Source organism: Aedes albopictus, chromosome 1 (assembly GCF_035046485.1).
Source record: "Aedes albopictus strain Foshan chromosome 1, AalbF5, whole genome shotgun sequence".
NCBI classification, from domain to species: Eukaryota; Metazoa; Arthropoda; class Insecta; order Diptera; family Culicidae; genus Aedes; species Aedes albopictus.
Window position 1 is genome coordinate 49963194 of NC_085136.1, and position 22556 is coordinate 49985749.

Here is a 22556-nt window from a genome sequence, read left to right on the forward strand (position 1 = left end):
TGTTCTTTCAAAGTATACTGCTACAAAAATGAATTTTTGACATGAAGTATTCCATTTTTCATGTGCTGATTGAATTTTGAATCTCATCATGATGTTGTCTGTCGATAAAGGCTAAAATATAAACGACTCATAAAAAAGTGATCATTTTCCATAACAAAATCAGAAAATGCCAATAAAAAAGTAGGGGTGGGAGCAATAATAAACTACAAAATTTCCATAAACAAATCAAAAAGTGCATAAATAAATCAAAACTTCCCATAAATAATTGATTTTTGAGCAATAAAAATGTCAGAATTTCCACAAATAAATCAACAATTGCAATAAAAAACTATATTTTTTCCAACAAAACAGTTTGAATTTTCCATAAATAAATCTGATTTTTCCATAAACAATTTGAAAATTTCCAATTCAAAAACATCAAAAAAGCAATTGAAAATTTAGCAATAAATGCGACCTATTGAGCAAAGTAAAAGTATCGGGTGAGCCATGCGGTGAAGCCGCATAGAGGATTGAGGAGCTGAGGCGGCAGTAGGCCGCCGAAGTTTCCGAAATCCGATGCGCCGTAACTGCGTCGATTCGGTTTTAGGCAATCCACAGATCCAAGAATTTGCCCGGTATAATGCGAACAGAGATGTTATCCTTTTTTAAAGTCCGACGAGCGTTAGCGAGTTCGGACAGCAAGCGATTGTCTGATAAATTGCACAATTGTTTCAGTTTTTCTATCATATTTCTATGATGCAGTCTGTTCGAATTTTTTTGTTGGAAAAAAAAAGTTTTTTATTGCAATTGTTGATTTATTTGTGGAAATTCTGACATTTTTTATTGCTCGAAAATCAATTATTTATGGGAAGTTTTGATTTATTTATGCGCTTTTTGAATTGTTTATGGAACTTTTAAAGTTTATTATTGTTTCCACCCCTATTTATTTATTGGTCATTTTCGAATTATTTATGGAAAATTTTTAATTTATTATGGGACGATTAATTGGCTGCCGTCGATAAATTAAATTGTTTGCTCTTATTAACGATTTTCCGCGAAACGGTACATTCCGCCAAATGGTTTTCGGCGAAACGGTGCATTCCGCGAAATGGTTCATTCCGCCAAATGTCATTCCGAGAAATGTTACACCGCGAAAAGGAATTCCGCGAAATGGTTTTCGGTGAAATGTTATACAATCTTCCTGAATCCTGAGAATACTCTAGAACGGAATAAATCTCATTTTCTTCTTTTGTCACAGTGCTCGTTGACTCGTCAATGGGGGGTGGAGCTGATAAATAATAAATGTATTTATTTAATAAAATTCTCAAAAAATTAGCAAAATCGCTTAACTCATCGGTTTTGATAAAAAAAACTTCTGGAGGACTCTAATTTCACTTCAAAATTGAAAAATTTATTGGTTTATTTATTTGTGCCCTTCTTCAAAATGTTGAAATTCCGACCAAGACCTCTGGACTTAAGAGAAAATCGAAATTTGTGTCGGCATTATTCAGAAAAGCAAAAATTTTTTCAAAGCCATAATTGAATTTGGAAACTTATTGATGGCTGATATTCCGACGCTATGTTAAACGTATAGGCCGAGCTGAAAAATATCAAATCTCTCAGTTGACTGCTTGACCACCTTCACTAGCACTGGATGCTGATCATTATCAAGACATTTCGGCAATTATTTTTCTGAGCACTTTAGCCTATATTTTATTATCATTAGTTATAAGATTCATGTAAAATTTGACAAAAAAAAAAGTGCAAGCAAGCGAAATTTCCCATATTAAAGCACATTCAAATTTCAACCGTGTTACAGAGCGCGTGGGCTCAACCAGTTGCATCAAAATTGTTCACAGTAATTTTAGACGCAAAAGGGGATTGGTGCTATAATTTTTTTTATACAACGTTGATCCTCAGGAATCTTAAATGGTGTAATTTGACAAGATCGCTTAATTTTTATCAAGATTTTGTTCTTTTACACATATTAATCGCTTGCATCGATTTTGTTCATCTGCGTAATTCCAGCAGTGGATCCAATCCTGATTCTGCAACACTTCCGGTAATCTTAAGTGTGGTCAGAGACTATTTTCTTGCTGCCCGTTTATCCGGTTAACAAACATTTTTGATGATTTGATGTTTCGCATGCATGGGTTTGTTTGGTTTTTTAATTGGTCACTTCCGATGGGACACCTGGAACCGGTTCCGGAACACAACCGGTTTAGATACGGTATGAAACTACTTTCCTGGTTACCGTTTATCTGGGTATCGAAAAAGCCGCTCTTCAATGTGTCACATACCTGGGTTTGGTTCACTTTTTGAATTGGTCACTTCCGGCAGGACATCCGGAACCGGTTCCGGAATACAATTTGTTCAGATATGGTCTGAAACTATTTTCTTGCTTACCGTTCATCTGGTTAACGAAAAAGCTACTCTTTGGTGTGTCGCATGCCTGGGTTTGGTTCACTTTTTTAATTGGCCTCTTCCGGCAGGACACCTGGAACCGGTTCTGGAACACAAACGGTTCATATATAGTCTGAAACTATTTTCCTGCTTACGGTTCATCTGATTATCGAAAAAGCCGCTTTTGATGTGTCGCATTCCTGGGTTTGGTACACTTTTCTAATTGGCCACTTCCGGCAGAACATCCGGAATCGGTTCCGGAACACTACCGGTTCAAACATGGTGTGAAACTATTTTCCTGCTCATCTGGTTGTCGAAAAAGCCGCTCTTTGATGTGTCGCTTGCATGGGTTTGGTTCACTTTTTTATTTGGCCACTTCCGACAGGACATCCGGAACCGGTTCCGGAACACTACCGGTTCAAACATGGTCTAAAACCATTTTTCTGCTTTCCATTGAACTGGTTATCGAAAAAGCAGCTTTTTGACATGTCGCATGCATGGGTAATGTTCACTTTCTTATTTGGCCACTTCCGGCGGGACACCCGGAACCGGTTCCGGAACAATACCGGTTCAGATATAATCAGAGACTATTTTCCCACTTCCCGTTCATCAGATATCAAAAATGCCGTGGTTTGATGGGTCACATGCATGGGTTTGTTGCATTTTCATATCTGGCCCCTTCCTGGGGTACCGGTCCGGAACACCTAAATGGCCATAACTCCGGAACGGCTGGACCGATCTGAACCATTTTCAATAGGAAACAATGGGACAATGTACCCCGTCGAATGAACCATCGGTCGTTGAAATCGGTTCACATTTACTATCTAAAAATGAGGTGACCTTTTTGTACACATACACACACACACACACACATACATACACACAGACATCATCTCAACTCGTCGAGCTGAGTCGATTGGTATATAACACTTGACCCCTCCGGGGGCTCTATCAAATTTTCGTTTTTGGAGTGAACATATAGCCTTTCGGTACACCTTGGTGTACGAGAAAGGCAAAAACGCTTGTTTAATTGGATTCGGGAGCCTGTTGTAGATCTGCGGACCATAGTTGCTGAACCGTCGTCTCCCGACTTCGGTGTTGAAACGCCGTCTACACAGCTAATCGCGTTCGGTAATTTTTACCGAAATCTCAACCGCTGAGCGTTCGGTAATGGATTTTTACCGAAAATCTGTAAAAAATACAAACTTCCGGTTAAATGTTATCGTTTAATTGTCAAACTCTAACGAAGTTCGGTAGAAGTTGCAAGCTTTGCCAAATTTTTCCTGTAAACAAACTTAACGGTTAAGATTTCGGTAAAACATTACCGAAGTCGGTGATTTTTCCTTAGTGTGTAGTCAACAAGTTAGCATTCCTTGTGTGGTGATGATGAATTGCTACACTGAACTGAATGTTGTGGTGCAACTCCATACGATTTTGAATTTTGTTCATTATTGTAGCGGCCCGCAGGAAAAATAGACCAATAATAGGAAGGACTTTATTATATGCTAGGTTATTAAGGTCAAGTGATGGCGTTAAATGAGGCAGTTTTAATATTCCTTTAAGACAACGGTTTTGTTAGACTTGCAGCTCCTTAAGGAATGTTTTACAGCAAGAACCCCACACGGTTATTCCATACTGGTATCTGCTGTGTATGAATGTATGATAAATCTTCATGAGCACATGCTGTGAAACGCTGTAAGCCAATTTGCTCAAAATGCCACACAAAGCTGCATTTTGTGATATAATTTGCCGTGTTTGGACACCCTACCGTAATTTAGTGCTAACTTCATCAATGACCTGTCCATCTACACAGAGTTGTGGAAAAAGTTGAAAAAGTTGAAGTCAAAATCCGGAGGTCGATATGAAGGTTAATTGCTACATAGTGAAACCCATGTTCCGTCGTGTTAGTGAATGTATTGAACCGCATGGTTTCCTTGACAAAAATTTCCAATCCTCCAGATGCATTATTCCTACAAGAAAATATGCTTTTGTAACCTGGAATACAGTAGAACTTCGATCGCTCTTTCTTAACCCAAGTCTCACCTATCACAATAACGTCTATATCACAGTCCAGACTTTTGATAAACATGCGAAGGGAATTGAATTTCTCGAAGTTATTTATACCTCTAATGTTAATTTGGATTAGCCGTAATGCTGAATGTGAAGCAGGGAATTTGAAATTTAGTGGGGTTTTAACAAAGATGTTGTTTGATTTTTGAATATCCATTACAATCAGTTTTCAATGTACAACCGTAGCAGCATCTTTAACACCGACTAGATCCATCCAGTGATCTTTCCTAAATCCGCACGTGATCTAATTACAATTGGTTTTGACATGACAAACTTACCTTACCTTACCAATCAGGCTAAGGCCGGTGTTATGGCAACACTGACAACGACGGTCCTGCAATCGACTCTAGTCTGCATGATGTGGAAACGTCAATCAAAAAGTAAACAGCTGTTGCAAGGTCGTGAATCAGCAAATTATTCTTTACGGTGATTATATTACTTTGTGAAATTGATTATATTACGTTGTGAGATTATAATTAATCTTAAATTTACAGCCTCTAATCTAAATTCCTAATAAGCGTGAATTCATCTATACCTATATTAGCTAGTGTTTAATCCTAAAAATTGTAAGTGCTGGAATCGAATTTTGCCTATGTTACATGCTAATGAATTGAAAAATTTATAGAAACTAGAAAACACCAATAGCCAGCCTAGTGGGAAAACGATCGCTCTCCACTATCCTAATAAGTACACCAAATTTGTATGTAGTAAGTAGAAATTGTAAAAACTCGCCCTAAAATAAACTCCCATTTCAGCTAAAAGCATTCACACTCAAACCACACAGTGTTGCTATTTGGAGTTGGTGACATAACCCAACATATCTTTTAGAAATTTGTTCGGGTATCGATAGTAATGTCAGATCGTGAGAAATCCCCTAGAAACTGCCAGTCCTGTTCACGGAGGGACTCAGCAGAGAGTGAGATGGTGCAGTGCAAATCCTGCAAACTCTGGGAGCATTTCGGATGCGCCGGTGTCGACGAACAGATTCGCCGGGATGATGCCACGTACATCTGTGAGCGATGTGCACTACCAGGGGTTTCCAACGACGACCATCTCAACGTCCCCTTCGTCGAATCACGCTCCAAAGGAATGAAGGCAGGTTCAAAGGCGAGTTCCAAGGGCGGCTCGAAAAAAGGAAAGAAAATTCTCGACCCAACCGGCAGCGTGACGTCAAGCGTGCGGGTGGCAATGCTAGCGGAACAGCTGAAGCTCGTCGAAGAACAACAAGTCTTGGAGGAACAGAAACTGAAGGAACAAGAAGAGATTAAAAAACGCCTTCTGGAAGAAGAAGAACGTCAGTTGGAGGAGAAGAAAAGGCTCGCAGAGGAGTCCAAACAGATCCGTGAGCGTAAGTTGCAGGACGAACTAGAAGCAAAACGGAAACAACAGCAAGTAAGGAGAGAGTCATTCGAAAAGCGTCAAGAGATCATCAGACAAATGGCCGAAGCGAGCAGCAGAAGTGGATCGATTGTGAGCTCCGGCCAAAAAGTTCGTAATTGGCTGAATGAACAAGGTACTGGAAGATCTGAGGGGAATAATGTTGGAGAAGTTATTGGTCCCAACATCAACCAGATTCCCGAAGACCCGTTGGAAGTACTTAATCAGACGCGACAGTCTGTGGCACGGAATCTCGCAAACACGCAACCGCCTCTACCTGAAACACGGAATCCTGCTATACCGTTACTGTCACCCGCACCCATACCTACACACTCAGGTCGTATGCTATCTCAGGAGCAGATCGCGGCGAGGCAGGTTCTTGGAAAGGATCTTCCAAACTTCGACGGAAACCCAGAGGATTGGCCGGTCTTCATAAGTAACTATGAACAATCAACGACCACCTGCGGATACTCGGATGCTGAGAACCTTGTCCGACTCCAACGATCGCTCAAAGGAAATGCTCTAGAGTCAGTGAAGAGCCGTCTACTCCTGCCGGCTAGTGTGCCACACGTAATACAAACCCTGCGTACCCTTTTCGGCAGACCGGAGTTGCTCATTAGGTCGATGTTGAACAAAATTCATCACATTCCACCACCTAGACACGACCGCCTAGAAACGCTGATGCACTTTGGTCTGGCAGTGCAGAATCTGGTAGACCATTTAAAAGCAGCAAACCAATACACCCACCTAATGAACCCGATGCTCATGCAGGAGCTGGTGGAAAAACTACCCGGATCACTTCGTTTAGATTGGGCTGTTTTCAAAAATAAATATCAAACTGCTACGCTGGAGACTTTCGGGGAATTCATGTCGGGGTTGGTGACGGCGGCTAGTGAAGTATCTTTCACACTTCCGGGGGCTTACTCGAGCCAGAAACATGCCACTGCAACGGACTCGCGGAGCGGAAAACAAAAGACTGGAAACACCGGAATACTTCAAGCTCACTCGAAAGACGATCAACACCTCATTCAGGATGACAATACCACCCCACGCTTCAAATACGAGAAGCCATGTCTTGCTTGTGGTCGAGCAGGGCACAGGGTCGCCGAATGTCAGCAGTTCAACGGAGCAAGCGTTGACGAGCGTTGGGAGTTAGTGCAAAAGAAAGGGCTCTGCCGAACGTGTCTAAACAGCCACGGTAAATGGCCATGTCGGTCTTGGAGCGGATGTGCAGTGGAGGGATGTCGTCAAAGGCATCATACGCTTCTTCATTCTACTACACCATTGGAAAACGTGAATATCTCACCCAGTCACGTCACGTCCGGTGGATTTGAATGGCCACTTTTTCGCATCGTTCCAGTGGTATTATATGGCCGTAATTCTTCCCAGACGATCTACGCCTTTATAGATGAGGGCTCGTCGTACACTCTGCTTGAAGACTCAGTAGCGAAGCGACTGGGTGTTAGTGGTACGGTAGAACCGTTGACACTGAAGTGGACAGGCGATGTAACTCGGGTCGAAGCAAAATCACAGATTGTACAATTCGATATATCCGGCAAACGCGTTAATTCTCGCTATACTATTACCCATGCTCGCACCGTGGACCGTTTGGTCCTGCCAACCCAAACCATGGAATATAAGGATCTTGCACGTCGTTTCCCGCACCTACGTGGATTGCCAATCGAAGACTACGAGCTAATTCAGCCAAAAATACTCATTGGACTCGATAATCTCAGGTTGGCCGTCCCACTGAAGCTACGAGAAGGTGGGCCGCTGGACCCTATCGGCGCAAAATGCCGGTTAGGATGGAGCGTATACGGTTGTGTTCCGAATCAAGCAGCTCATTCGTCGGTCGTGGGGTTTCATGTGAAAGCATCATCTGATTCAGACCAAGAAATCAATGACCTTCTGCGCGACTATTTCACCTTGGACAATGTTGGTGTCATCGACCAAAGCAATCTTATCGAATCGGAGGACGAGAAACGCGCTGGTCTGCTGCTGAAAGAGACCACTCAACGTACGCTATCAGGCACGAACTTCGAAACTGGTCTACTATGGAGGACCGGTAAACCGAACTTTCCAGACAGTTACCCCATGGCCTTGCGACGTTTAGAATCGCTAGAACGTCGGCTCAAACGTGATCCCAGTTTGCAGGAGTCTGTTCGAGATCAAATAGCGGATTATGAGCGCAAAGGTTATACTCACCGGGCTAGTCTGACAGAACTAACGTCGGTGGAATCAAGCCACGTATGGTATCTACCACTGGGTGTTGTTACCAATCCTAGAAAACCCGGCAAAGTACGGCTGATCTGGGACGCAGCCGCAAAAGTTGGAAACACCTCTTTCAATTCCCAACTTCTCAAAGGTCCAGATCTGCTGACTCCTCTCCCAAAGGTTTTGTACCAATTTCGACAATATCCAGTGGCGGTGACCGGTGACATAATGGAAATGTTTCACCAGATTAAGATTCGCAGTCCAGATTGCCAGTCTCAACGTTTCCTGTACCGAGAGAATACGATGGACATCCCTAAGATCTACGTGATGGACGTAGCAACCTTCGGTTCAACCTGCTCCCCGGCGTCGGCACAATACGTGAAGAACCTCAACGCAGAAGAGAACGCCGCAGAATACCCTCGAGCAGCGGAGGCCATTGTAAAAAGGCACTACGTTGACGACTATTTAGATAGTTTCAAGTCGATTTCGGAGGCAGTAAGTGTTGTAAACGAAGTGAAATTGGTACACGCTAAAGGCGGATTCACCCTCCGTCGATTTCTGTCCAACGTACCAGAGGTCTTGCAAGGTATTGGGGAGGAGTTGCAGACCGAAATGAAGGACCTAGATCTTGAGCGAGCAGGTAAGATTGAATCGGTTTTGGGAATGAAGTGGGTTCCAGATTCGGACATTTTCATCTATACTTTCGGCGCCCGAGAAGACATCCTTAAAATCCTGCACACTGATCACGTTCCTTCAAAGCGAGAAGTTGCCAGGGTAGTGATGAGTTTGTTCGATCCACTCGGGCTCATCTCCTACCTCCTGGTTCATGGAAAAGTCCTAATTCAAGAGCTTTGGGCGAAAGGAACTGATTGGGACCAACAAATTCCCCAAGACACGAATATGCGCTGGCGACAGTGGGCAGACTCGTTAAAGCAACTGGATCGGCTCCGCATACCACGATGCTACTTCCCCTCTAACCATCCACCTAGTTTCATCCGTCTACAAATTCATTTGTTTGTAGATGCTAGCGATTCAGCATATGCAGCGGTTGTATACTTCCGGCTGCAGACCGAACAAGACACGCAAGTGGCGCTTGTCGGTGCCAAAACCAAGGTGGCTCCACTGAAGGCTTTATCGATACCAAGGCTTGAACTTAAGGCAGCTGTTCTTGGTACCCGTCTGTTAGAAACAATTCAAAATCAACACACGTATCCAGTAAGCCAACGCTTTTGTTGGACCGATGCAAACACCGTCCTGGCATGGATTCGTGCTACTGATCATCGCCGTTACCACAAATTCGTCGCTGTTCGAGTGGGAGAGATTTTGTCGTCCACGCAACAGTCAGAATGGCACTGGGTTCCATCAAAAATGAACGTTGCGGACCTGGCCACCAAATGGAACAGTGATCCACAAGCAATGACCGTCGGTCCATGGTTTCACGGACCGTCCTTTCTATTTGAACCCGAATCACACTGGCCCAAGCAAAAAGAAACCACCTCAACAGAAGTGGAACTTCGTCCTGCTCACTGCAACTTAGCTCACTTCTCATCAAGTTTTTTGCTTGACAAAATCAACAAGTGGTGCAAACTGCTACGTGTATCTGCCTACGTGTTTCGTTGGATCGATAACCTCCGAAGGCGTAGAAACGGCGAGAATCTGGAACTCGGTCCAATCACCTGCGATGAACTTCACAACGCCGAAGAAGCCCTGCTCAAGATGGCTCAAAACGAATGTTATGCAGAGGAAATTTCTACCCTTAGTAAAACGCAGGGTCCACCAGAGATGCGGCATCCTACTGTAAGCAAGTCCAGTACCATCTATAAGAAGTATCCATTCCTGGACGATTCGGGAGTTCTGCGTAGTCGGGGACGAATCGACGCCGCACCGTATGCTTCTTTCGATGCTAAGTTTCCCATAATACTCCCAAAACGACACACGATTACCTTTCTAATTGTTGATTGTTATCATCGGCGTTTACGACACGCCAATCGTGAAACCGTGTTCAATGAGATCCGCCAACGTTACGAAATACCCACACTTCGTCGGCTACTGGACAAGGTTCAACGAGCTTGCGCGCTTTGCCGCATTGCGAAAGCTAACCCAAGGCCGCCGGTCATGGCATCGCTTCCTGAAATGCGTTTGACGGCTTTCATTCAACCCTTCACGTATACGGGTGTGGACTATTTCGGTCCAATCTTGGTAAAGTTGGGCAGGAGCAACGTGAAGCGCTGGGTGGCGCTCTTCACCTGCCTTACCGTCAGAGCGGTACACATGGAAGTAGTACATTCACTAAGCACTATTTCATGCATCATGGCTGTTCAACGATTTGTGGCTCGTCGCGGACATCCAAGAGAGTTCTGGTCCGATAATGCCACGTGCTTTCAAGGTACTAGTAACGAACTAGAAGCGCACAACCGAGCTTTGGTCGAAAAGTTCACTACCTCTCAATGCTCATGGAAGTTTATACCCCCTTCGACTCCCCACATGGGGGGTGCGTGGGAGAGACTTGTTCGTTCAGTGAAAGTAGCTATCGGAGCTGTTCTGGAGAGTTCACGCAAGCCTGACGATGAAGTGTTGGAAACTATACTCATTGAAGCAGAAGGGATGATAAACTCGAGGCCGCTCACTTATATACCACTTGAGTCAGCCGATCAGGAAGCATTGACGCCTAATCATTTTCTGCTGGGCAACTCATCTGGAGCAAAATTTCTTCCCAACGGCCCACTGGATGATCACGTGAACCTTAGAAAAAGTTGGAACATGGCAAGATGCATTGCAGATGAATTTTGGCGTAGGTGGCTCAAAGAGTATCTACCAATGATTACTCGTAGATGCAAATGGTTTGAGGATGTGAAGGACTTGCAAGTAGGCGATTTAGTACTGCTGATTGACGGAAAGACGAGGAATCAATGGGTTCGAGGACTGGTTGAAGAGATCTACCCCGGGCGAGACGGCAGAGTACGGCAAGCGCTAGTACGGACATCGTCGGGAATTGTGCGTAGATCAGCAGTGAAGCTGGCTGTATTAGACGTCAAAGAGAATAGTAAACCTGCCGTCGGTTCAACTGAAGTTCTAAACCCTCACCAAGGTTTACGGGCGGGGGTATGTTATGGCAACACTGACAACGACGGTCCTGCAATCGACTCTAGTCTGCATGATGTGGAAACGTCAATCAAAAAGTAAACAGCTGTTGCAAGGTCGTGAATCAGCAAATTATTCTTTACGGTGATTATATTACTTTGTGAAATTGATTATATTACGTTGTGAGATTATAATTAATCTTAAATTTACAGCCTCTAATCTAAATTCCTAATAAGCGTGAATTCATCTATACCTATATTAGCTAGTGTTTAATCCTAAAAATTGTAAGTGCTGGAATCGAATTTTGCCTATGTTACATGCTAATGAATTGAAAAATTTATAGAAACTAGAAAACACCAATAGCCAGCCTAGTGGGAAAACGATCGCTCTCCACTATCCTAATAAGTACACCAAATTTGTATGTAGTAAGTAGAAATTGTAAAAACTCGCTCTAAAATAAACTCCCATTTCAGCTAAAAGCATTCACACTCAAACCACACAGTGTTGCTATTTGGAGTTGGTGACATAACCCAACAGCCGGGGTGGCTTCTGCTGTACATAGTAGACGTCTCCATTCCACTCGGTCCAAGGCAGTTTGTCTCCAGTTCCGCACTCTGCGTAGGGTCCGCAGATCGTCCTCCACTTGGTCGACCCACCTAGCTCGCTGCGCACCACGTCTTCTTGTACCGGTCGGATGACTCTCGAGAACCATTTTAGTCGGGTTGCTATCCGACATCCTAATGACGTGACCCGCCCACCGTAGCCTTCCGATTTTTACGGTATGGACGATGGTTCTCTCAGCAGCTGATGCAGCTCGTGGTTCATTCGGCTTCTCCAAGTTCCGTCTTCCATCTGCACTCCGCCGTAGATGGTACGCAACACCTTCCGTTCGAAAACTCCAAGGGCGCATTGGTCCTCTGCACGTAGGGTCCATGTTTCGTGCCCATAGAGGACGACCGGTCTAATCAGCGTTTTGTAGATGGTTAACTTCGTGTTACGGCGAACTTTATTCGATCGTAGAGTTCTGTGGAGTCCAAAGTAAACACAATTTCCTGCTACAATGCGCCTCTGAATTTCTCTGCAGGTCGTTGTCGGCGGTCACCACACGAATTCTTCAACCGCCTCGATTTCATCACCGTCGATATAAATTCGGGGTGGCGGGCGCGGAGATTCCTCCCTGGAACCCTTTGCCATCATGTACTTTATCGTCGACACATTAATGACTAATCCGATTCGCCTGGCTTCACTCTTTAGTTGGTGTACGTTTCCGCCATCGTCTCAAATTTACGAGCTAGAATATCAATATAATCAGCGAAACCAAGCAGCTGAATGGACCTCGTGAAAATCGTCCCACTCGTGTTTATCCCCGCTCTCCTTTTTACACCCTCTAAAGCAATGTTGAACAGCAAGCACGAAAGACCATCACCTTGCCGTAACCCTCTGCGAGATTCGAAGGGACTCGAGAGTGCCCCTGATATTCGAACTACGCACATCACTCGATCCATCGTCGCCTTGATCAACCGTGTCAGTTTATCCGGAAATCCGAATTCGTGCATAATCTGTTAGAACTAGAGGGTCTTGTTTCCCGGACTGAAAAAAATCCCGGGATTCGGGATTTTCATTTTCCAAATCCCGGGATTTCCCGGGATCCCGGGAAAAATCTAAATTTTCTAAAAAACGATGAAAAAGTTAATGGAACGATTTCTTAAGCACTTTTAATTAAATCCAATCAACTAATAACCATTATATTCGAAAGAAAATATATATTTCATAGACATTTGATTGTGTGAGGGCAGTTGGAGACATTCAAAGGTATTTGAAAATTTTCAAATAAAGTTCATCTTTTTCCGCAATAGGTTAACTGGGGCTATAGGTTAGCTTCTGCCTTACTTATCCGAAGGAATTTTTTGACAGAACTTGATGATATTTCAAGAGTAATCCCTTATAAGTTACCCTGAGACGTGAATGAATTCTGTGTGAGAATTTTATGACGCAGTTAAAATGGCAGTGTTAAAACGGTGATTTGAAAATTTCAAACGGCAATTTCTTAAGATATTATTTGTCCGCATTTTTTTTTCTTCAAGAAAATTTGTGACTATTTCAATTATACATGTTAACATTTCATAATTTCGATTAGTTTTTTTTTTGGTGAAATACATTGAAGAAACTGTGGAGAAAATCCAGAATAATTCAAGACAGACCCTCTCAACAAACTTCTTTTTAAACTGATATGAGTATCTTCAAAAAAATCCTTATAAAATTCTTTCGAAAATTTCGAAAGTCCTTTGATCTTTTTTTTTTCAATTTATTTGGCAGGATGACAAGGTATTAAATTATAGTCTTCGATTTTATTGTACGATTCGCTTTATTTATTTATTTTTTTTTTTTTTGCAATTCGATATCGCTCTGTTTTTTCCCATAAATCATCACAGAAATTTCTGCAGAAGATCTAAAAGCGGTGTGCTGTTCCTTTTTGTAAATAAATTACTGATTTGTCTTAAAAATTTCGTCAAAATTATCACTTGTATTACTCTAGTGATTGTTGAAATGAACTCCGCAGAAAATTTCGCCTGGGCTTAAGAACAAAACGTCTCAACGAATATATTTACGAAATATTCAACAAATATTTCAAAGATTGTCAAAGTCCTGCAGAGGTTAGGGATTGTTTATCCGTTTTATTTTGAAAATTCTGCGAATTTTCCTCATATTTTAAACGTAAATGTGCAAGCAATTGGTCAGGGCTGTTGAATATTATATACATTAGCGGAGCTAGCTTTTTCTTTTTTCTTACTCACTCTCCTAAACATGCAGGAAAATGAGCGAGATGAAAGGGGAGGCAAGCTGCCCCCTCTTCCATCTGTTTCTTTCTCTTGTATGTTTAGGAGAGTGAGTAAGAAAAAAGAAAATTCTGGCTCCGCTAATGATTATATAACAACACAGTATTCTTAAGGGATAACTCCATATTTCACATATTGTTAAAATGTTGAACATTGCCATAAATTCCAAGAATACTACCAGAACAATCTAGCTTAAAATAAATCATTTTATTTCACATTCCGATATTCTGTCTGTTGATTCAGTTTGATTATAATTGTAATGTAACGCCACATAAATGAAAAATGGAAAGGCAGTATTAAATTGTAAAATGTAAAATCAATGTAAAAACAAAAGACTTCGGCTTAGTTATGCCCATGTGGCGCCCGAACCTTCCAAATAAACGAATAAGTAAAAAAAATGAAAAATGAATGACATAAATTCATAATTAGTTGGACTTTCATATAAACTTGATTTAAGTAGAAATAAACTATATCTGACAGATAGCGTAGAATTGGATCGAAAAGAGGAAACATTGACAAAGAGAAGATTTCAAAGTGAAAATATTTGTCTTAGTATTGTATTTTTTTTTATTTTCGGGAAATCCCGGGAATTTCTGAAAAATATCCCGGGATTCGGGATTTTTCAGATCCCGGGATATCCCGGGATTTTTGTCCCGGGAAATCCCGGGCAAGACCCTCTAGTTAGAACGTACTGTTTTCAATTTGAATATAAGGGCATAACTTAAGTAACTATTTCCAAAATACGATCAGAGAAACATCTCAAGAAATTCTAGGGATACTCTTGGAGAAATACCAGGAGAACTTTCCGAAGAATTTCTTGAAAAAAAAAACAAGACAAACTCCTTGGCAAACCATTTGGTGTGATTCCCAGAAAAGTATATTGAGAATATATTTTACCAAGACAGGAAAAAGCTGCACAAGAAAGTTCTCCGGGAATTTCCCATGAGATTCTTCAAGGAATTGTCTAGGAATTCCTCCAGTGATTTCTTTGAGAAATCTTCCTAAATACTTCTTCAGTGAATTTCTCTAGAAACGCTTTAACGGGTTTACTTACCAGGGAATTCCTCTAGGAATTTCCCTCAAAATTCTGGCATGCTCCTCAGTGTTTGTGTGCAAATGTGTACGTTTTTATGAAAATGAGTTGCACAGCGCACATTTTCAGTGCTTAATCGAATAATTGTCAAAATGTTTTCAAAAAATGCACCAAAAATCCTCTGCCCCAGTTGAATTGCATTCTCACGGATAGACAAATGAACCAGATTGTTATTCCCATCTAATAAAAGTGTTTTCATCGCCGTTCAATTAGTGTATCCAATTAATAAAACCAAACTCTCCATTACAATAACGCCGACGCTGAATAGCATGCTTAATTTACCCTAATCGACCTGATTGAATCGTTCAATATTTGCGAACCCTTTCGTCCTCCGGCTGCCAGTCCCCTCAACCCCTTCGATCAAAGTCCCATCATCACTGCCGTAGCCACCACTCAACTGCTCTTAATTCTTCATTCGGTCGCGCGATTAATTCCGCTCGGGGATTTCCATATTCAAAGCGTAGCTACCTAGTGCTCGTTAATGGCAACGGGTTTGATGGTGAAAGGTCGAACCCGACAAAACAGCTGCCACTTCTTCGGCTGATGTCCTTTCTCCCCCTCTCTTCATCCGTCTATGTCGTCGGGTTGGGTTAGGTCAAACCCCTGCTGCCTGCATCGATTTCGGGATCACTTCTTCTTGGGTTCTCCTAATAGTCCCTGGAGACGGCATCATCTTCCTTGTCGTCGTCGGGACTTCCTCTTTTGTAGACACATTTTCATAAAAGGTCCACTTCCACCCCCATTCACTCTCGCTCTGTTGGTCCGGTACGCATCTTAGCCCAAGTCGAGAGACTCACTTTGAATAGAATATCAATTCGAAAGTGTGCTTCGATTCGAGTGGAGGCTAGTCTAGTCGTTTCTTGCTTTTTGCTGATCCGGCCAAGTTTTCCTCGTTCCGTTTTCGAATCCAACTAATTTAATGGCATTTCAGCCTCTTGCCCTGAGCTCTGAACCAACACCTACCTCCACCTGTAGGGATGTCCCCAAACGTAACGATTTCGTTTGAAACGCGCGCTCGCACCGAGGGCAGTAGACATTGCATTGGACAATCGATTCCATTTCAAAAAGCCCCCGAAGGCCTGCTCTACTGTTGTTGAGGAGACGTCTTCGTTAAGAGCTTCTTTTGCAGCTTTCACCAGTCCTCCTACTCCTTTGGAGCGTAAAGTCGAATCATCTTCTGCGTGGGGATTTTGCCTTTTCGTATTGGACGTTGTTTCTCTAAGAAGGGTCTGCTGGGGAAGGGTAAAGTGTGGAATAGATAATAGGCCGTTTCCACGCGACAAGCCATGCTGGAAATGGATGCCAGTTTTTTGATTTTTTTGAATTTTTCAGTAAATTTCCCAATATTTTCGGTGAAAATTCTTCCAGAAAATATTTCTGGGTATTACCCTAGAAATTATTCTAGAATTTTTCCTGGATTTTTTCCAGGAATTTCCCTGGAAATTCTTCCAGGAATTCCCCTATTTTTTCAGAATTTCCCTGGAAACTCTTCCAGGAATTTCCCTAGAAAGTCTACCAGGAATTCCGCTGAAAATTCTTCCAGGAATTTCCCTCGAAATTCTGCCAGGAATTAACCTAAAAAATTTCCTTGGAAACTCTTCCAGGTATTTCCCTGGAAATTCTTGAAGGAATTTCCCTGGAAATTCTTCCAGGAATTTCCATGGAAATTCTTCTAGGAAGTTTCCTGGAAAGTCTACCAGGAATTTCGCTGAAAATTCTTCCAGGAATTTCCCTGAAAATTCTTCCAGGAATTTCCGTGAACATTCCTCCAGGAATTTCCGTGAAAATTCCTCCAGGAATTTACCTAAAAAATCTTCCAGAATTTCATTGTAATTACTTCCAGGAATTTGCCTGAAAATTCTTCCAGGAATTTCCTTGAAAATTCTTCCAGGAAATTCCCTCGAAATTCTTCCAGGAATTTACCAGAAAAATTTCCTTGGAAACTCTTCCAGGAATTTTCCTGGAAATTCGTCCAGAAATTTCCCTGGAAATACTTCCAGGAATTTCCCTGGAAAATCTTCCAGGAATTTCCCTGGAAACTCTTCCAGGAATTTCCCTGGAAATTCTTTAAGGAATTTCCCTCGAAACTCTTCCAGGAATTTCCCTGAAAAGTCTACCAGGAATTCCGCTGAAAATTCTTCAGGGAATTTCCCTGAAAATTCTTCCAGGAATTTCCCTGGAAATTCTTCCAGGGAGTTCCCTGGAAATTCGTCCAGGATTTTCCCTGGAAATTGTTCCAGGAATTTCCCTTGAAATTCTTCCAGGAATTTCCCTGGAAATTGTTCCAGGAACTTCCCTGGAAATTGTTCCAGGAATTTCCCTGGAAATTGTTCCAGGAATTTCCCTGGAAACAGTTCAAGGAATTTCCCTGGAAATTACAGTCGAGTCTCTTATAAGATCACTGGTCGGGGGGGCGCAATAGGAATCCGCTTAATAGGAGACTAAGAGCTTATGGGATTTCGGCATTTTGGGGGTGTGGCCTATTATCTCGGGTGTGTTAAGAGTTAACGCAATACTTTCTTCGGCAAAGTTTTAGGGCTTGATAAGATCTACCATTTAGAACTTTGGTTCATATAATTAGTTGGCAATTTGGCCGCTAGAGGGACCATCAACAATTTGATGCTTAATTGCACTACTGGAACCATATCAGGTTGTCAAGCAAACGTTACGATATGCGACAGCTCAAGAGCCTGATAATTTGGAAGGATAGTGTGTTCGGGAAAGTTGTTGGGTACGCCAATAACTTAATGACGATGAGTTGCGAAGTTCGAAATTCCTCCACTGGGCGGCGCTAGTGAGCAAGTAAATTTTCAAAACCTCATATCTCTGAATCCCGATAACTTAGGAAGTTGGTGTCTTCGGCAAAGTTGATCAGTATGACATAAACTTACATAAAAATAAATATTTGTTTCAAAATTCTGTCACTAGGAGGCGCTAGTGAACTTGCAAATTTTAGAAATGTCATAGCTCAGAATTCTGATTGACAACCTGATATGGTTCCAGTAGTGCAATTAAGCATCAAATTGTTGATGGTCCCTCTAGCGGCCAAATTGCCAACTAATCATATGAACCAAAGTTCTAAATGATAGATCTTATTAAGCCCTAAAACTTTGCCAAAGAAAGTATTGCGTTAACTCTTAACACACCCGAGATAATAGGCCACACCCCCAAAATGCCGAAATCCCATAAGCTCTTAGTCTCCTATAACGCTCACCCCTGTCTAGTAGGAGTTCGTTTAATAGGAGTCCGTTTAATAGGAATTCGTTTAATAAGAGACTCGACTGTATTCCAGGAATTTCCCTGGAAATTGTTCCTGGATTTTCCCTGGAAATTAATCCAGGAGTTTCCCTGGAAATTGTTCCAGAAATTTCCCTGGAAATTGTTCCAAGAATTTCCCTGGAAATTGTTCCAGGAATTTACCTGGAAATTGTTCCAGGAATTTCCCTGGAAATTGTTCCAGGAATTTCCCTGGAAATCCTTCCAGGAATTTCCCTGGAAATTGTTCCAGGAATTTCCCCAGAAATTCTTCACGAAATTTCGTCAGAAATTCTCCCCGGAATTTCCCCAGAAATTCTTCCCGGAATTTCCCCAGAAATTCTTCCCGGAATTTCCCCAGAAATTCTTCCCGGAATTTCCCCAGAAATTCTTCCCGGAATTTCCCCAGAAATTCTTCCAGAAATTTCCCTGGAAATTCCTCCACAAATTTTACTGGAAATTCTTCCAGGAATTTTCCTGGAAATTGTTCCAGGAATTTCCCTGGAAAGTCTTCCCGGATTTTCCCCAGAAATTGTTCCAGGAATTTCACCATAAATTCTTCCAGGAATTTCCCTGGAAATTCTTCCAGAAATTTTACTGAAAATTCTTCCAGGAATTTTCCTGGAAATTCTTCCAGGAATTTCCCTGGAAAGTCTTCCCGGATTTTCCCCAGAAATTGTTCCAGGAATTTCCCCAGAAATTCTTCCCGGAATTTCACCAGAAATTCTTCCCGGAATTTCACCAGAAATTCTTCCCGGAATTTCACCAGAAATTCTTCCTGGAATTTCCCTGGAAATCCATCCAGGAATTTCCCTGGAAATCCTTCCAGGAATTTCCCTGGAAATCCTTCCAGGAATTTCCCTGGAAATCCTTCCAGGAATTTCCCTGGAAATCCTTCCAGGAATTTCCCTGGAAATCCTTCCAGGAATTTCCCTGGAAATCCTTCCAGGAATTTCCCTGGAAATCCTTCCAGGAATTTCCCTGGAAATCCTTCCAGGAATTTCCCTGGAAATCCTTCCAGGAATTTCCCTGGAAATCCTTCCAGGAATTTCCCTGGAAATCCTTCCAGGAATTTCCCTGGAAATCCTTCCAGGAATTTCCCTGGAAATCCTTCCAGGAATTTCCCTGGAAATCCTTCCAGGAATTTCCCTGGAAATCCTTCCAGGAATTTCCCTGGAAATCCTTCCAGGAATTTCCCTGGAAATCCTTCCAGGAATTTCCCTGGAAATCCTTCCAGGAATTTCCCTGGAAATCCTTCCAGGAATTTCCCTGGAAATCCTTCCAGGAATTTCCCTGGAAATCCTTCCAGGAATTTCCCTGGAAATCCTTCCAGGAATTTCCCTGGAAATCCTTCCAGGAATTTCCCTGGAAATTGTTCCAGGAATTTCCCTGGAAATCCTTCCAGGAATTTCCCTGGAAATCCTTCCAGGAATTTCCCTGGAAATCCTTCCAGGAATTTCCCTGGAAATCCTTCCAGGAATTTCCCTGGAAATCCTTCCAGGAATTTCCCTGGAAATCCTTCCAGGAATTTCCCTGGAAATCCTTCCAGGAATTTCCCTGGAAATCCTTCTAGGAATTTCCCTGGAAATCCTTCCAGGAATTTCCCTGGAAATCCTTCCAGGAATTTCCCTGGAAATCCTTCCAGGAATTTCCCTGGAAATCCTTCCAGGAATTTCCCTGGAAATCCTTCCAGGAATTTCCCTGGAAATCCTTCCAGGAATTTCCCTGGAAATCCTTCCAGGAATTTCCCTGGAAATCCTTCCAGGAATTTCCCTGGAAATCCTTCCAGGAATTTCCCTGGAAATCCTTCCAGGAATTTCCCTGGAAATCCTTCCAGGAATTTCCCTGGAAATCCTTCCAGGAATTTCCCTGGAAATCCTTCCAGGAATTTCCCTGGAAATCCTTCCAGGAATTTCCCTGGAAATCCTTCCAGGAATTTCCCTGGAAATCCTTCCAGGAATTTCCCTGGAAATCCTTCCAGGAATTTCCCTGGAAATTCTTTCAGGAGTTTCCCTGAATTTAAAGAATTCTCCTGAAGATTACTTCAGGAATTTCTCAAGATCCATATCAGCATGGTTTTCAAATAATCAACAAACCTGGCATCACTGCCCCCTATTCTACATCATGCGATCTGTTACATCACGCCGGTGCTGGAAGCAACCGGAGGAACACCCTCATCGCAAAGGACAATGGGGAATAGATGAGCAACAGCAAAAAAAAAAAAAGGCGAAAGAAAGCCATCCTAGATCGGCCTGTGAAATAGCGGTGCTCCATGGATGAGATGGTGAAGATGTTGTTCTTTGCGTTGTGATACAAGTGGAGCTATTAATTCGCCCATCGGACGAGCGGAAATGAGCTTTTGCTTCCCCTGGCCTGGTGGAATGAAGCGAAGGAGCGATGAAACCCTTGTTCCGAGAGAGCTGAGCTTCAGTGGGCGATGGTGTAAATATTTATTGAAAGGCGCAAAGGAAGTGGCGGCGGCCTTTGTTTGTTGCCAATTTTCACCCCCAAAGCTGGTTTGTTGCTTCGGGGATGGTTGAATCGCGATAACGAGGGTAGAATGGGACATTTGTGTGAAATTGTTTTTGTTTACGCCAAAGCTCATTAAGGATCAATTTTGTAAAGCTGGCTGGAAATGGTGAATTTTCCGGGAAGCGTTGATATCGAGAATAAAGCTTTTATTCTTCGATAGGGTTTTTATCTTGGATCTCGGTGGGTTTATTTAGTTCTTTTCATCAAAGTTGGTTGTTTAGGTTTACCAAAAGAAAAAAAAACTTACACAGTACCGTAAAACGGAGTATCATTGATCAGCGGGGTAACATTGATCAGCTTGACCGACCTCATGAAATGTTCAAGCAAGCATTTTACATTGAATCAGTTTCTCTTTTCGAATGGTATATCATAATCTGCTATCATTTAGCTATTAAATGACATGAAATTAATGAAAATTGAATTTCATAAACATTGAAATAAATCGATTTTTCCGTAACTGTGTTTCGTATCGCAATGAGATACATTGTCAAACATTCGTGCTTGGCGTGAATACTAGATACAATATGAGCTTCGAAATCACTGTATTACTTCAATATGATATCCTAGAAAAGGATTTAATAACCGAAACTTTTATGAAAATGCTACTTTTCAATAAAATATACGATTTATTAAAAGCAGGGTACCAATTCCTTAAGCCATTGCCTACATTTAGGCGTTATTTGCGATTTGGAGGATTTAAATCCTAAAATATATAAAAAAGTACATAACTTGTAACAATTTGGACAACATATTCGAAATCAGCGACCCCGAATTTAGTAAGAAAGGGTATTTTCAACACAAACAAACATAGATCACTGACATGATCAATGTTACCCCAAATCAACAAAATCAAAAATTAGATTTAAAAACCTATTTAAATATGTTTTAAAGTTCTAGAATACTTTTTCGAGTAGCTTAACACATACTCAGAGGACCAGTACTTGTTTTAAAAATATAAAACATTTAACTTTTGCTAAAACAAGAGAATTATTCAAGAAAGATAGAAAATTCTGATCAATGTTACCCCGGAGTACGGTACGTGGAAATAAAAATAAGCCGTCTATTTGTCAAAGATTATTAAGGTGTCAGCTCAGGTGGAAGGTGGAAGCTCAGGTAAAATATTATCTCCTGGGCGCCCATTAAAAACACCACCCCCGGCGAAGACTGGCGCTCGAGCCTAGCTATTTAGCACTGTAGTTGGAGGAAATGCCAATGCAGAACCCGTAGCTTCCGGGAAGGTAAGCCCAGCTCCCTGGGTTAGTGGGTTGGTGTCAGGCCCTGCGAGCCAGCCGTAAAAAAGACTAGCACCGGAAAATCAACAAGAGAAGAATGCGAACCGATACCAATGGCGACGACCACAGCGACGAAAAGGGACTTGCGATTGGAAGCTCGGTACGTGGAACTGCAGATCTCTCAACTTCATCGGGAGCACCCGCATACTCGCCGATATACTGAAGGACCGCGGGTTCGGAATCGTAGCGCTGCAGGAGGTGTGTTGGACAGGATCTATGGTGCGAACGTTTAGAGGTAATCATACCATCTACCAGAGTTGCGGCAACACACGTGAGCTGGGAACAGCTTTTATAGTGATGGGCGACATGCAGAGGCGCGTGATCGGTTGGTGGCGACGAAAGAATGTGCAGGTTGAGGATCAAGGGCCGATTCTTCAACATTAGCATAATAAACGTGCACAGCCCTCACTCCGGAAGCACTGA

At 42.3% G+C, this 22556-nt stretch overlaps 3 protein-coding genes across 4 annotated transcripts in view; all 3 read left to right on the top strand.

Annotated features, from left to right (window-relative positions):
* The window catches only part of LOC109416133 (uncharacterized), a 397844-nt gene that overhangs the window by 271596 nt on the left and 103692 nt on the right, over positions 1 to 22556 (top strand). The gene's annotated exons all lie outside the window — the stretch shown is intronic.
* Positions 5374 to 9961, top strand: LOC134288378 (uncharacterized). Its single transcript, XM_062853063.1, has 3 exons — positions 5374 to 5965; positions 6167 to 9840; positions 9896 to 9961. Exons 1-3 carry the CDS (start codon positions 5374 to 5376, stop codon positions 9959 to 9961), a joined length of 4332 nt encoding a protein of 1443 aa, XP_062709047.1.
* LOC134284917 (uncharacterized) lies at positions 9936 to 12143 on the top strand. The gene is made up of 2 exons (XM_062844482.1): positions 9936 to 11408; positions 11468 to 12143. Exon 1 carries the CDS (start codon positions 10159 to 10161, stop codon positions 11224 to 11226), a length of 1068 nt encoding a protein of 355 aa, XP_062700466.1. The 5' UTR covers positions 9936 to 10158; the 3' UTR covers positions 11227 to 11408; positions 11468 to 12143.